Below are 16,016 nucleotides of genomic sequence, written 5' to 3'. Positions count from 1 at the left end.
AAAAAATGTCAGAAAGAATATAAGGTGAAGGATTAGATAAGAAAGCAAGAAATGCAGAAAATGCATAGATATAGTTGCAAGTAAAGAAAACTCGTGAAACAACCTCATGTTGATCAGGATCGAATGCTGGAATGGTTAAGAAGAGGAATTCAAACCAAAAGATGAAAGGTTAATATTGATGGCCCAAGAGAGTGGCCTACGTACACGTTTAAAGTCTATTGAACATGTGGGAGAAACAGACAAATGTAGGTTTTGTAAAACAGAATTGGAAACAATCGTACATCTTGTCGCTGGTTGCGATACACTAATGGCAAAAGAATTGTATACTAAAAGGCATAATAACGTGGCAAGACTGTTGCACTGGGGATTGTACGAACATTATAATATTGAAGTAGATGAAAAAATCTGGAAACATGAGCCACAGGTTCTTGTCTAGGGACAGCATGGTCTGCAGGATGGCAGAGCCGAACACAGCTCTAGCTCTTGAAATGGCACCATGGTGACAGTGTTTGGCAAAGGTGCATATGGAGGACCAACTTCTGCTTCCAAGACAGCCTGAGTAGGGGGACCCTTTCAAAAATTCTGTAGTGGTGGCTTTTCCTCGTGATGAGTGGGCCCTGACTCTGCCAAGGATCCATTTACCATATTGAGAGTAACAAAGGAAATACACTTAGCAATTCATTTTGAAGGTACGTTTTCCTACTGGTTTTCCCCATTTACCTTCTGCAAAGTGTACCAACAGCTGGTCAGATGGGTTAGGATTATTTTATCCTGTACAAGTAGAATCTTAACTGCCTGTGGACATCTACAGAATAAAGTACTTTCACCCCTGGTCTATGGATTAGAGAACAAAAAACACATGGCTAGCCTGCTTTAAGGAAACCTTTGCTGGACCTTAGCCAAAGCACCCCCTCCTCTCCTGAAATGGCTCTTCTGAGCTCTGTTACAAATGGCTCTTAAGCTTTCCCTCTACTCCTAGTATGACATGAACGAGGCAGCATGGGCTCATATGGAAGCTCCATAGGGAAGGCACGCACCTAGTACTCCCACTAGATGTCACCCATGTGGCAAGCTACAGCTGCCTCTCACCCCACAGAGTGGGCAAGCAGGCCACAAGCACTCACTCACATCTTCCCTCCACTAGCTTATATAAGTACTTAAGCTGCTACTTGAAATCTGGTTGCGTGTTATGTAGATAAAGCTTTACGGCTCTGTGGCTCAGGACAGACGCATAAAGCTGTCAGAATGGTGAGAGTCAATTAAGGAGCCAAGGTATACACAAAGACCTGGAGCCTGAAACTTCCAAACTATAAGATGACAAATATGGAATCCAATAAATGCACACTGTTGCTTTAAGGGAAGAGTCAAAGAGAAAGGACAGAAAAGTTAAGAAGTGCTTGAGAAGGCGCTATAAAAGTGGTCCACTCACTGCTAAAATAATAATAATACTTTACCACACTTACAGTGGAGGTACCCTGGAAAAACATTGGCACAAACAGTTGCACAATGCAAATCAACTGCTGTCATTAAGGATACCTGGGACAGATGGATGGTGTGAAGGGATAAAGGCAGCTGTACAGGACTAAAAACCTCAGTGTGTGTGTGTGTGTGTGTGTGTGTGTGTGTGTGTGTGTGTGTGTGCTATCAAAAGACAGATGCAATGCTTGGCTAATACAGAACATACACAAGTTCCCATGGGCATACTAGGGCTCAGCAAAATCAGTGTCATGGTGTAACATCCCACATCATCACAGATTTGACATAAAAGCCCATGAGACTACTCGAATCAAGGTCAGTAAGACATCACAACCAACAGTGAGCAGTACTAAGGTAACAGACTCTTAAAAACCCAGAATCAAGTCACTCTGCATATTTACTTCCAAGATGCCAAAATGCCTAATCTCCGAAGACTGCAGAGAGAACTAGCAATTATTTTTGGAAGGATATCTAGAAACAAAATAAAAGGACAGGAAGCACTGCTAGATTGAGTCTTTTACCTTCTGAGGGGGATCAGAAAATGATACCAGAGACTAATTTATTTATATATTTTTGTTCAGGCATACTTGCTGATCAAGTGCTGTCACCTTCCTGCCTTCCATAGGCTATTTGTCTCCCATTTCCCCTTCCCCACAAATACACAGTCTACTTCATCTTAAAAATGAGATCTTTAGTTCAAGCTCTCCCCTCTATACACACACACACACACACACACACACACACACACACACACACAAGAAAGGAGTTAACTGGCATGTGTGATTCTAGCCTTAAATAACAGAGGTGAAAGCTGGTAAAGACTTGACAACTAGCTGATCCATCACAGAGTTGGCCCCTTGTTATTTTTTGTCCGTTTTGGAATACCAAAGTGCAAGAGTTCCTAATGGGTTGGAAAACCTGTGAGGTATGGAGCAGGTAACTGGTCAAAGAACATCCTTCCTTAACAGAAATTGGAAGGCCAGTACTTCATAACTCCAACTAATAGCAGAAATTTCTTGCAAGCATCCTCGTATGCCACCCACACAGAAGATAAAAGCCGACAAAGCCACCAAATCCCCTCCACAAAAAAAAAAAAAAATAGGGTAGAAATTCTAGAAGCCACTTTTTCAGTATGACAAAGAAAAAGGAAGCACAGAGAAGGGCAACAAAAATAGTGAACGGTCCTCATGAGAAGAGATAAAAAGACATCTTGAATTTAGTATCCCAACTAGAGCTGCATGTCTTGAAGAAGGGAGGCTTTGGTATCTCAAAAGTTATCAGAGTTTAAATGTATACAGACTTAGAAGATATCACAAAAAAAGGAAAACAATGCAGAAGGCCAATAGAAAATGGGATTTTTTGAACAAAATGGGTAGACTAGCAGGTGAAAGGCTTTCTGAACAGGCATCAGTACCAAAAACAGTGGCAAAATTAAATAATGCATGGGGCAGAAAGTACTGTTGTGTACACTTACCATAAGTGTAGATGTTCGAGTGTAATCCCGTTGTACTCATTACATTACAGTTATCTGCTTGCAGTAGCCCTCAGTCGGTCCTGATTAACAAAGTCTTGGGTCCTGCATCGGATGCTGTCCCTTCTTCCATGACATCAGGTCGTCAGGGGTATAAAACATGCAGCCAAAGCCATTACATCAGTTTTTCTTGCCCCAGATGTCAGGTGCCCCCTAATGGGAAGCAATTAAATCTATAATTACAAGGATATACCACCAAAATAAAAGCAAATGCACCAAAAAGCTTTTTGAGCATAGTAAGGGAGAGTATAGGTATAGCCAAAAGAAGAAAGGGGGCTGGAGGGAATAGGACTGCAACAGTGAATACACTCAAACATCTACATTTATGGTAAGTGTACACAACTGTACTATATTCTTAGTGTTTCACTGTTGCAGTCATTACATTTGGGTAGATTCCCAAAGCTAAGGTTGGGAGGAGGAATTTAAATAGAATTAGGACCAGCTATAAGGCCCTGCAAGACTGCAGTGGCAAAGCCAGCTCTGGATTTAGAGAACATGGGCAAATGATAACGCTTGGTGAAAGTATGTACAGAACTCCAGGTAGCAGCTTCTAGGATGTCCCTAGTAGGGACGCCCCTGAGAAAGGCTGTGGAGATGGATGCAGCCCTGGTTGAATGGGGTCTTATGCCCTGTGGGATAGGTTTTCCATGGTGCTTATAGCAGAAATGAATGCAGTGGCCTATCCATTTTGAAATAGCTTTCCCCTCTGTCCCTGCACCAAATGCCACCAGCAGTTGTTCAGATTTCCTTTGAGGTTTGGTCCTGTCCAAGTAAAATCTAAGTTATCTGTGCACATCTAAGGAGTGCAGTATCCGTTCCCCTTTGTTCTGTGGGTTAGGAAAGAAGGTAGGCAAATGAATGGACTGATTAAGAGCCACACTGGATACCACCTTGGGCATGAAGGAGGGATTGGTTCTGAAGGACACTGTCCGCATGAAAGATGATGAAAGGCTCCACTGGCATAAGGGCCTGTAATTCAGATTCCCTTCTTGCAGAGGTGATTGCTAAAAGGAAAGCTGTTTTCCAGGAAAGGAATTTTAAATCTGCAGTAGCAGCTGGATCGAAAGGAGGAAGAGTTAGTTTCTCCAAGACAAAGTTAAGGTCCCAGGCTGGAGCTGAAGCTCTCTTGGGTGGCCTTAAATTTTTGGCCCCTCTGAGGAACTGCTTGAGCAGTGGGTGAGAGAAGAGTGGAGGCTCTGTGCTGTAATGAGCTGAAATGGCTGAGGCATGAGTTTTGATGGAGGAAAAGGACAAGCCCTTATGAAGCATCTCAGTCAAGTATGTAGAATCAGAGGTAAATTGGGCACTGCTGCGCTCATCCCTTGAGATCGATTCCTGGCACAAAATCTTTTCCATTTTGCAGCATAAAATTTTCTAGTACTAGGCCTCCTTGCTTCTAAAATTATATCCATCACTGATTTACTGAGGGGTGGTAAAGGAGAGATTAGGTAATTAGCCAGGCTGCTAGGTTCAGGGTTTGCAGCTGAAAGTGCAGAATCTGGTTCTCCTGCTGAGACAACAGGGAAGGAGTCTGAGGCAGGTGCCACAGGTCCAAGCGTGACACACTGCGCAAGAGGGGTACCCAGTGTTGGCATGGCCAGTCTGGTGCAATTAAAATCATCCTTGGCTTGTCCTGTTTGATCTTTAGTAGTACCTTGGAGAGCAGAGGCAGAGGGGGAAAGGCATAAATTGATAGGTTTTCCCAACTGAAGGATAGAGCATCCACTTTCCAAGCTAGCTTGTGGGGAATCTTTGTGCAAAATTTGTCCAATTGATGGTTCTTGGGGGAGGCAAACAGGTCTATACCTAGGCTCCCCCACTTGCTTGCCAACATGTTGAAAATCCTTAGTTCCAGTTTCCACTCGTGTGGGTCCATGAGTTTTCTGCTTAGTCCGTCTGCCAGTGTATTTAGTTTTTCTGGCAGGAATTGCGCTTGTAGATTCACTTGGTAGATCAAGGCTGTGTTCCACAATGCCATGGCTAGTCTGTAGAGGGGGTAAGAATGTGTACCCCCCTGCTTGTTTATGTACCATATGACAGTGGTGTTGTCCGTCTTTACCATTAGTTGTCCTGGAAGACTGTGGTCCTTGAAGCCTGTCAGATCATTCTGGACAGCTAACTTTTCCTTTTGATTTATGTGCCGGTGCATTTGACTTGGGTTCCATTTGCCCTGAATGCACTTCCTTGCCAGGTGAGCCCCCCCATGCATAGTCAGATGCGTCCATTAAGGTTTGGACGGCAGGGGGTAGTGTGAATGGTAGTCCCCTGTTCTGGTGGCAGGCCTCTGCCCACCAAAGGAACTCTAGGCGTAGGCAAGGTATGATAGGAATTCATTGCTTCTAGATCCTGTGAATGTTGACACCATAGACTTTTGAGATACCACTGTAGTTTCCTCATATGCAGCCTTGCATATGGAATTAGAAGAATGCAGGAGGCCATGAACCCCAAGGCTTGCAGTATTTGCCTTGCAGACAGCTGGGTTTTTGTGACCACTTGTTTGAAGTAGGTTGTCAAATGAATCCGTTTCTCTGGCGTGAGGAAAGCCATCTGGGAAGTTGTATTCAAGCTTGCTCCCAGGAATATAATTTGTTGACAGGGTACCAGGTGTGATTTCTTTTCGTTTATGGTGTACCCCAGACAAGTCAGCACCCTTTGAACAAAGGCCAGATGATTCAAAAGTATGTCCTGGCTTTCTGCCTTTATTAGACAATCATCCAGGTATGGGTATTTTTGAATATTTCTTTGCCTGCAAAATGCAATGACTGGAGTTAGGCACTTTGTGAATACCCTGGGCATAGTAGATAAGCCAAAGGGCAGTGCAGAGAAAGTACAGTTGTGTATACTTACCATAAATGTAGATGTTAGAGTGTCTTCACTGTTGCAGTCATCACTGCAGGGTTCTTCCTGCCGGCAGGCAGTCCTCGGTCAGCCAGAATCCCAAAGTCGGGGTCCGGCGTCAGCGGTTCAGTCATGCTCCCTGACGTCAGAGCGCTAGGAGTACAAAGCTGCCAGCCGACGCCATGTTCTCCAGTTTTTCTTGCCCCAGATGTCAGGTGCCTAAAAATGAAGGCCAATAGTAAAAACCAAAAAATAACATACCACAAACCCCATAGCCTGTAGCAAATCCACCTCAGAAGAAAGGTGAAGTAGGTAAGCACACTAGTGAAAGTATAAGAGGGGACAGGAGGGAGGGTAACCCAGACTGCAACAGTGAAGACACTTGAACATTTACATTTATGGTAAGTGTACACAACTGTACTATGTTCATCGTGTTTCACTGTTGCAGTCATCACTGTAGGGTTGAATCCCAAAGCTGAGATAAGGGGTGGCGGTTATAGAGAAGAAGGGGCGGCTAGAAGGCCCTGCAAGACTGCAGAAGCAAAGCCTGCCCTGGACTTAGAGTAAAGAGGAAGATTATAGTGCTTAGAGAAAGTATGCACTGAACTCCAAGTTGCAGCTTCAAAAATATCTTTGGTAGGTACTCCCCTGAGAAAGGCAGCTGAAGTAGCAGCAGCTCTGGTAGAGTGAGTCCTAATTTTTCCTGGGATTTGCTTTCCATGATGAGAGTAACAAAATCTGATTCCATGAGCAATCCATTTAGAAGTGGTCTGTTTTGAAATGGCTTTGCCTTGGGAGTTTGTTGCATAAGAAACAAAACAGTTGCTCTGTTTTCCTGATATCCTTGGTTCTGTTCAGGTAAAAACGAAGTTGTCTGTGTACATCCAAGGAATGCAAGATCCTTCCCCCCTTATTTTGTGGATTAGTAAAAAACATTGGCAGGTGAATAGTTTGATTTAAAGCTACTTTGGAAACCACTTTAGGCATGAAAGTAGGATTAGTCCTTAAAGACACCCTATCTTGGTGAAAAATAATGTAAGGTTTCACAGCCATGAGAGCTTCTAATTCCGAGACTCTCCTGGCTGAAGTCAAAGCCAGTAGGATAGCTGTCTTCCATGATAAATACTTAACATCAGTTGTGGCAGCAGGCTCAAAAGGAGGCAGAGTGAGTTTTTCCAGAACATAGTTGAGGTCCCAGGCAGGTATGGGTGGTGTCCTAGTGGGCCTTAAATTCTTTGCTCCTCGGAGATATTGTTTCAGAAGTGGATGCAAAAAGATTGGAGGGTCTGTATTGTAATGTGCAGAAATAGCGGAGGCATGAATTTTTATGGAGGAGAAGGATAAACCCTTATGTAGCATGTCTGTTAGGTAAAGAAAATCAGAGGGATATTAGGAAGGAGAGGATCTGAATCCTGAGCATGCATCCAGGTGCAAAATCTCTTCCATTTACCTGCATAAGATTTTCTAGTGCTAGGCCGTCTGGCTTCTAAGATAACATCCATGACCTGTTTGGGAAGGGAAGGATTAACCATAGATCCTGAATTCGCCAGGCTGCCAGGCTGAGAGTTTTGACATGAGAGTGCAAAACCTGGGCCTGGTGTTGGGACAAAAGATTGGGAATCTGAGGCAAAATCCAAGGTGGTTCCTGAGATAGATTCTTCAGTGTTGAGTACCAAAATTGACGAGGCCAATTTGGGGCCAGTAAAATCATCGTCTTGGGCTTGTCCTGCTTGATCTTTAATAACACCCGTGGTAGAAGAGGTAGTGGTGGAAAGGCATACCCCTTGAGGTTTTTCCAACTGAATGATAGTGCATCCACTTTCCATGCTAGCTTGTGAAATGTCCTTGTGCAAAAAATCTGTAAATGGTGGTTGAGGAGGGATGCAAATAGATCTATGCCCGGGCAGCTCCAGGCTTCTGTAATAGTCTTGAATATGTGGGTGTCTATCATCCAATCGTGTGGGTCTGACAGGTTCCTGCTCAGGCTTTCTCCCAGAGTATTTTGTTTCCCTGGCAGGAACTGAGCTTGTAGATCCACTTTGCAAGCTAGAGCTGTGTCCCATAGAGTCATGGCTAGTCTGCAAAGGGGGGTAGGAATGTGAGCCCCCCTGCTTGTTTATGTACCACATAACTGTGGTGTTGTCTGTTCGTATCAGTAGTCCTGGTTGTAGAAGATCCCTGAAAGCCAAGAGGGCATTCTGAACAGCTAACATCTCTTTTAAATTGATATGTAGGTGCTTCTGATCCTCTGTCCAAAAACCTTGCAGACCCTTTCCCTGCAAGTGGGCTCCCCATGCGTAATCCGGGGCGTCCATGGTTACCACTTGGCTGGCTGGAGGTAGACTGAAGGCTTTCCCATTGTTGTGAAGACATGCCATGTTCCACCAATGGAATTCCTTTTGTAGGCAAGGCAAGACAGCAATCTGTGTGTCTAGACTGTGGCAAAGCTGGGACCACACACTTTTTAGGTACCATTGTATTTTTCTCATATGTAGTCTTGCATTTGGTATGAGAAGGATGCAGGAGGCCATGTAACCCAAAGCCTGCAGGAATTTCCTTGCAGTTAGCTGAGTTATAGAAGCCAAGGTTTTGAAAGTGGAAGCCAGCTGTAGTTGTTTTTCGGATGTCAGGAATGCCATCTGGGTTGTTGCGTTTAAAAGAGCACCCAGAAAAGTTATCTGTTGTGTGGGGGTCAAATTTGACTTTATGTTCACAGTGAATCCCAGATACTTGAGAAGATTTTGAACAAATTCCAGGTGCTGGAGTAAAACATCCTTGCTGTCTGCTTGAATAAGGCAGTCGTCCAGATAAGGGTAAATTTGAATACCCTTGAGTCTGCAATAAGCTACTACTGGTGCCAGGCACTTGAAGACCCTGGGCGTAGCAGACAAGCCAAAAGGCCTTGAACCGGAGGTATTTTCTACACTCCTGTCTGATAGGGATGTGTAGGTAAGCCACCTTTAAATCCAATGTCACCATCCATGCATTTTTGCTCAACATTGGCAGGAGCTGCTGCAGAGTAAGCATCTTGAACTTTGGTATCTCCAGGAAAGTATTTAAGAGTGACAGATCCAGGATGGGTCTCCATGAGTTTTGCTTTCTGGGAACTAGAAAGAGCCTCGAGTAAAAGCCTTGCCCCATCTCTGATTGTGGAACCAGTTCTATGGCCCGCATAGCCATGGGGGATCCCACCTGGTTCAATGCCTCGGACCATTGGTGTTTTGGTAGGTCTGGTCATCCGTCTGGTCTTGGCAAGGTATGAAAGTGGAATTTGTAACCTCTTGAAACTACATCCAGAACCCACTTGTCTTGGTTATGCAAGTCCAATTTTGTTGAAAAAGAGAGTTTTCCTCCTAGAGGGGCTTCCAGGAGAGAAGTTCCTGGAGCCATGCAGGGGGAGTCATTGAGCCTGTTTTCTATATGATTGAGGTCTGTCCTCTCCACCCCTGGAGGTGGAAGCACTCCATTGTCTAGGTCTGTAAGAGGTCTGTGTTTGAGGCCTCCCTCTGGTGCACCTGTATCTACCCCTCTGAGACCTGTCCGAGCTGGGAAAAGACCAATTTTTTGTTGGCCAATTTCTGCTAAATCTAGGGGGCTGAACTTGTAAGAAATCCTTAACCGTTTGCATGGATTTTGCCTTATCCTCCATTTTCTTTATCACCTCTTCAGCCTTAGGCCCAAACAAAACATTCTGCTGAACAGGAGCATCCAGTAACTTTGCTTTCACTTGATCAGGTAAGTTTTGTTCCTTTAACCAAGCATGTCTTCTAATGACTGTGCCAGAGGCAGCCGCCCTGCAAGAAGCCTCCAAGGCATCAAAACCACGGTGTAAACCATGCTTCCGCACTTGTTCAGTAGCATGCATCAAATCATGTTATTCCTTATTATCTGCACATGCAGAAATGGTACCGAACTTTTGTTTCATAACAGACAGTAGAAATTGCTGACATTTTAGCATATGAAATTGGCAATTTAAAGCCCTAATAGATAAAGTAGCAGAAGTATACACTTTTTTGCCCCATCTCTCCAAAGCTCTGGAATCCTTATCTGTTGGAATAGGGTTTTTAGCAGAGGCAGCCTTAACCCCCCTTAGGACCCTGAGAAATGGTTTCTGGATCAGCAGTAGGACTTTTGTAAAGGAACTGGTGGGAGTCAGGGACCCTGTAATATCTGTCGGGCTTAGCAAAGGCTGGAGGAAAGGTGTCAGGAGTTAAATTAGCCCCAGAAAAGGTATCATCCACAATATCCAAAATAGGAGGAATAGCCAGGGGTCTATGTTGGGGAAGAAGGAAATCCCTGAGCCTTCTCTTAGATTCCGAGTACTCCTGTCCCTCCTAGTGAAAATGTTCCCTCATGTCATGTAAAGTTTCCCCAAAAGAAAAATCCTCAGGGGGAGAAGCTGATGGAATAGATTCCTCAGCATCAGAATCCTCATAAGGAGGGAAAGAATATTCCTGTACAGAGGAAGACATTGAAGAAATAGATGCCTGATCAGAAGATTCATAATCCAACTCTTGCCTTGGCCTTTTGTCTGGAGGGGGATGTGAATCCCTAATCATGGTTAGCAAGTCCTCCGCCATTTTAAGTAACTGTTTCTGGGATTTGGGTCCCGGATCAGCAGAGGCCTGGGCTGGTGTCTTAGATTTAGAAGGAGTCTTTGTCCTTGGTTTAGCCTTTATCAGAAGCTGTGTAGGCCTGAAACCCCCCCTCGGAAGCTGGTACCTGCACAGCGGCTCCAGACCCATCCGAGGGAGCATTGTCCGAAGGTCCTGCAGCTGGAGTGCTCAAAGGCCTAGTTGGCTCCTTGTGGGAGTCTGTTTCGGCTATCGTTTCTAAAATGGCCAACGACAGGGGCTGCGAAAGCGCCTCAATGATGACAGCCGAACCTGAAGCTGGCTCTGCTTGTATAACGTCATCTGATTTGGACCTCGGAGGCCTGTCCTTATCCTTGTGTCGTCTGTGAACTCAGGTAGTCGGAAGCGTGTCTGACGACATTTTGTAATTAAATCTCCTACCAAAGTAGTGAAAAGCAAAATCGTACCTCCGCTTAATCGTACGTTGGTTAAATCTAGCACAAAACCGACAACTAACTACATCGTGGTCAGGGCCTAACAAGGAATACAGTAAGAACGGAAATCCTTATGAGGTATTTGCTTCCCACAAGAAATGCAATTATTAACTTTTTCTGACATCGGATTGGAGCAAGAAAAAAGTTTCCCCAACAGGGTACTTAGCTTTGAGAAGAAGAAGTAAGTCTTCGGAATGAAGCACGAAAAAATCAGGAGTCAGCCGACTGGCACTTGCGAACTGTTTTCACCACACGGCAAGAAAGACTGGAGAACATGGCGTCAGCTCGCAGCTTTGTACTCCTAGCGCTCTGACGTCAGGGAGCATGACTGAACAGCCGATGCCAGATGCAGACTTTGGGATTCTGGCCGAAGAACCCTACAGTGATGACTGCAACAGTGAAACACGATGAACATCTGATAGCGCATGTAGCCTGCTTTGAAGCATAGGTATCTTCTGTAAGACTCCCTGATAGGGATGTGCAAGTATGCTTCTTTTAAGTCTAGTGTTGCCAACCATGCATCTTTGCCTAGCATAGGAAGCAGCTGAAGAGTCAGCATTTTGAATTTTGGAATCACCAGAAAGGTATTTAGAGAAGAAAGGTCCAGGATAGAATGTCATGTATTGCCTTTTCTGGGTACCAGGAAAAGTCTGGAATAGAAACCTTGTCCCTTTTCCTCTTCTGGTACCAACTGAACAGCCCCCAGAGAGAGAACACTTGATTTTGGGCCTCTGTCCACTGATTTGGGGGTAGATCTGGCCACCCGCTTGATGTTGGTAAAGTGTGGAAGTGAAATCTGTATCCTTGGGACACTATATTTAAAACCTATTTGTCCTGGGTAATGAGTTCCCAGTTTTTGGCATGCAGACCAATCTTTCCGCCTAAAGGAGCATTCAGTTGGGAAGTGCTTGGAAGTTTTAAAGGCAAGTCATTGAGACAGTTTTCCATAGGGTGGAGTCTTACTACTCCCAGATTTGGGTGTGGAAATCCCCCACTGCTTAGTCTTGTGTGTCCCCTGGGACTGAAATCTAGGGTTTCTGCTGTGTCTGGGTTTGGCTTGAGAAGACCTGGCTGGAAAGGGCCAATTCTTAGAGGGCCAATGCTTACAAAATCTAGGAGGCTGAACTTGCAAGAAATCTTTAACAGTTTGCTTCATCTTCCATCTTTTTAAGAACTTCCTCAGCTTTGTTGCCAAACAGGCGGTCCTGATTTAAGGGAGCATCCAACAGTTTAGCTTTAACATTATCAGGCAAAGATTGCTCCTTAAGCCAAGCATGTCTTCTGAGCACAGACCCAGTAACAACAGCCCTGTAAGAGGCCTCTAATGAATCAAATCCACATTGCAAAGTATGTTTACCAACCTGTTCAGCAGAATGCATTAAATCCTGTAATTCTTTATTTTCAGCACAGTCAAGAATCAACAACATTTTCTGTTTAAGCAACCCAATAACATGTTGTTGATACTTTAACGTATAAAACTGGCAGTTTAAAGCCCTAATGGCCAATGCTGCAGAAGTGTAAACCTTCTTACCCCATCTATCCAGCGCCCTGGAGTCTCTATCAGAAGGGGTAGTATTTTTAGCAGTAGAAGCCTTAATGCCCTTGGGGCCCTGTGAAATAGTCTCCGGATCCGCAATAGGATTTTTAAAAAGCAACTTGTGTGAATCAGGAAGTCTATAATATTGGTCAGGTTTTCTGGGAGCAGGAGGCAAAGAATCAGGGGTAAAACTAGATTCTGAAAAGGCATCATCAACAATGTCTAGTACAGGGGGTACAGCTAAATGTTTATGCTGAGGCAGGAGTAAAAAATCCCTAAGCCTCTTTTTTGAATCAGAAAAATCCTGGCTTTCCCAGTGGAAATGCTCCCTTAAAGTAAGTAAGGTTTCAACAAAAGAAAAATCCTCCGGTAGGGAAGCAGAGGGAATATAGTCCTCTGCATCAGAATCCTCATAAGCAGATAAGGGCAAAACCAGATCATCAAAAGAATCGAAAAATCAGAATCCTGGTCAGAAGATTCATAAACAACTTCAGTCCTAGGTCTCTCAGAAGGGGGAGGCTGGCTTCCCCTGATTAAAGTTCTAAGATTTTCAGCCATTCTTACCATTTGTTTTTTAGGCACAGAGGCCTGAGCATGCGGCCTGGGCATTGATTTCTTAGGCATGGTTCGAGATTTAGGCCTAAATGAAGGAGGCATCTGTTTAATATGCAAGTCCGTAGGCCTGAATGCACCTTCAGAAGCCGGTGCCTGCACAGCGGCTCTGGACCCATCCAAAGTAGAGACATCCGCAGGTTCCACAGTTGAAGCACCTTGTGGCGTACCGGACTCCGAATGGGTCTCTGCAAATCAGAAGTAACGGGCATCAGGGGCTGCGAAAGTGCCCGAGTACCGGCGAGCTGGCAACTGGCTTAGGAGAAGCGGTGTCCACAGTTTTGGACCTAGGCGGCCTGTCTCTGTCTATCTTTGCATTTTTTCGGAATCCCAGTAGTCGGATGGCTAACTGATGACATTTCGGGATAATTAGACCAAGAACCAAAATATTTAGTGGCGAAAATATACTGAGGACACTGATTAAGTAAAGCACAAAACCAACAGCAAGGTACGTCGTGGTCAGGGCCCAGGCAAGGAATAGAGTACGAATGAAAATATTTGAGAGTTATTTGCTTTGCACAAGTAATGCAATTATTAACTTTTACTGACATCGGTAAGGAGCAAGAAAAAGTTTCCCCAACCGGGTACTAAGCTTTAGTTGAAGACTTCGGTTCTGAAACTCGAAAACAAAAATTTCAGGAGTAGGCCGACCGGTACTTGCGAACTGCTTCTGCTTTGGGCACTGCACGGCAAGAAAGACTGATGTAATGGCGTCAGCTGCATGTTTTATACCCCTGACGACCTGACGTCATGGAAGAAGGGACAGCATCCGATGCAGGACCCAAGACTTTGTTATCAGGCCGACTGAGGGCTACTGTAAGCAGATAGCCCTAATGCAATGACTGCAACAGTGAAACACGAAAAACATCTAAAGTCTTACGTTTGGTAGAAGAAAAATGTAATACACCAAGGGTTGCATGCACTCTCTAGTTTAATTGAGAAAGGAAACAGGTACATGAACTGGGCCATTATCCAGCATAAAATCAGTGCTTCTAGCTTACTTAAAGAACTACAGACGGTGCAAAGCCTGAAAGATAACTGCAATCTCTGAGAAAACTAGCACTCCTCCTCAGAAAAAAATGTATGCATAAAAGCAACAGCTATGACCAAGCTAGTGTATTACTTTCTCATGCAGCATATGCCTATGCCTGGAACAGCTCATTCATATATTGAAATTTTCAAAACAAAACTACTCCAAATCCCATTTTAAATACCATCCACCTCAGTTTGTGTCCACTCACCGAAGCTCAGTGGTTAGCAATGCGTTTTGATGATGCTCACATAAGCCATGCATTTTTCTGCAGCCATGTTAGAATTTCCCCATGCAGCAAGACTTGCAGACCCATTTCTGTAAACACATTACCCACATTTACCCCCTGCAGATCACTGTTGGGCTCAGGCGCAGGCACCACTGCATCGTTTGTGTTGATGATGGGAACAATGTTCATTCGCAGGAGCTCATGCAGTGTGCTGTTCAAATTCCGGCGCTTCTGGTCATCATGGAAGTCCAGGTTTGTTACTAAAATCTGAAAAAAAAAAATTAGGAGAGCAACAGCATTAAAAGAGGCTACTTCAAAATCTGGATTTCAGAGTCACGCTCAATGCAGTAAACATGTTTCTTTATAAAAAAGTGACAAACTACTCAAAGAATACTAAGAGCCTGCTAAAAAGTTTCCAAAAACATTCTTCAGTACACTTGACTGTTAAAATGACTTCATTTTAGTATTTTAAAATGCTTCTTTTCTGGATGGGGGGGGGGGGGGGGCAGCATACCTTAACTCAAACTGTAAAATGAATTATTCTACAGAGCACTTTAGGCAAATGACCACTAGGACTAGGAGGGAAGACAACCTTTACAGAATGACACTGCACTCACTGCTAGACGCCCCTGGGTAAAAAAAACATTATAGATATAGATATATATATATATATATATATATATATATATATATACACACACACACACACACACACACACACACACACACACACACACACGTCTGTGTCAGCTACGTGCATAATATGTGTAAGCAAAAACTGGAACTGGTGACAGACTTGGATTACTTGTGCGCTTCTCAACCCACTTTTCCTTCAAGTTTAAATCAAAACTATATCTGCCATTTTATTTTTTTATTTCTCAAAGTTGACGGGTGTCCTGATAAAAAAACAAAAAAAAAAAAAAAATCAAGAACTTTAATGGCATCACACTTAACCCCTTGTTAAGTATGTATGAAATCCTATTGCCTTATTTGTTGCTAATCTCACCACTGATCTACACAGGTCATGCATCTGCAAACTTGGAGGCCCCGCTTCGCTCACTCCACCTTCATCCCCATCCATACACCCTACACACAGCTTATTTACACCTCATATTTCTCTTCCAGTACTCAAACACTACCTAATCCAATCATACTCTTAAAACCTACAAGTCATACTCTATACCCCTACACCATTAATCTTCCATACCACCCAATTTCCCAACACTACCCCCCCCCTAGTTCCACAAGCCATAAAAACATCTCGGGTGGCGCAGTTGTGCAGCAGAGGTTCTCCGGTTCAATTCTAGGCTGGGGTGCCTTCCGTGTGGAGTCTTAATGCCCTCCCTGCATTTGCGTTGATTTCCTCCAGGTGCTCCAGTCTCCTTCCACATTCCAGAAAGGCATTTCTCCCCTGGCCTCTACTGAAAATGGGCTCTGTCCAGGTTGGACTTTCCTGATAAACAAATGTTAAATAAATTATCACTGTAGCACACACATCCTCAAACACAGCCCTACAGCATAACTGAATACTTACTGGCAAGCAGCTTGACACTCAATACAAATACAGCTATGTCATATGGAACTAATAAAATGTTAGTACAGACCAACCCACCCAGTATACCTGATCCACATAGACACCCTCTCCCAGCTGTCACGTCAAAAATACCTGGGGAGAACCCTTGGCCCCTTTCTGTT

The 16,016-nt window shown here is 44.1% G+C and overlaps 1 protein-coding gene across 1 annotated transcript in view; it reads right to left on the bottom strand.

The window, feature by feature from the left end:
* Nucleotides 1-16,016, bottom strand: part of ALDH18A1 (aldehyde dehydrogenase 18 family member A1) — a gene marked incomplete in the record, with an annotated part of 362,299 nt that overhangs the window by 241,006 nt on the left and 105,277 nt on the right. Inside the window, 1 exon segment of the mRNA XM_044056733.1 lies at nucleotides 14,430-14,588. Within this exon segment, the coding sequence (XP_043912668.1) occupies nucleotides 14,430-14,588 (159 nt within the window).

This window comes from Protopterus annectens, chromosome 14.part0 (genome assembly GCF_019279795.1).
Source record: "Protopterus annectens isolate FY-2018-M chromosome 14.part0, PAN1.0, whole genome shotgun sequence".
Lineage (NCBI taxonomy): Eukaryota > Metazoa > Chordata > Ceratodontiformes > Protopteridae > Protopterus > Protopterus annectens.
This window is presented reverse-complemented; position numbering and strand designations above follow the sequence as displayed.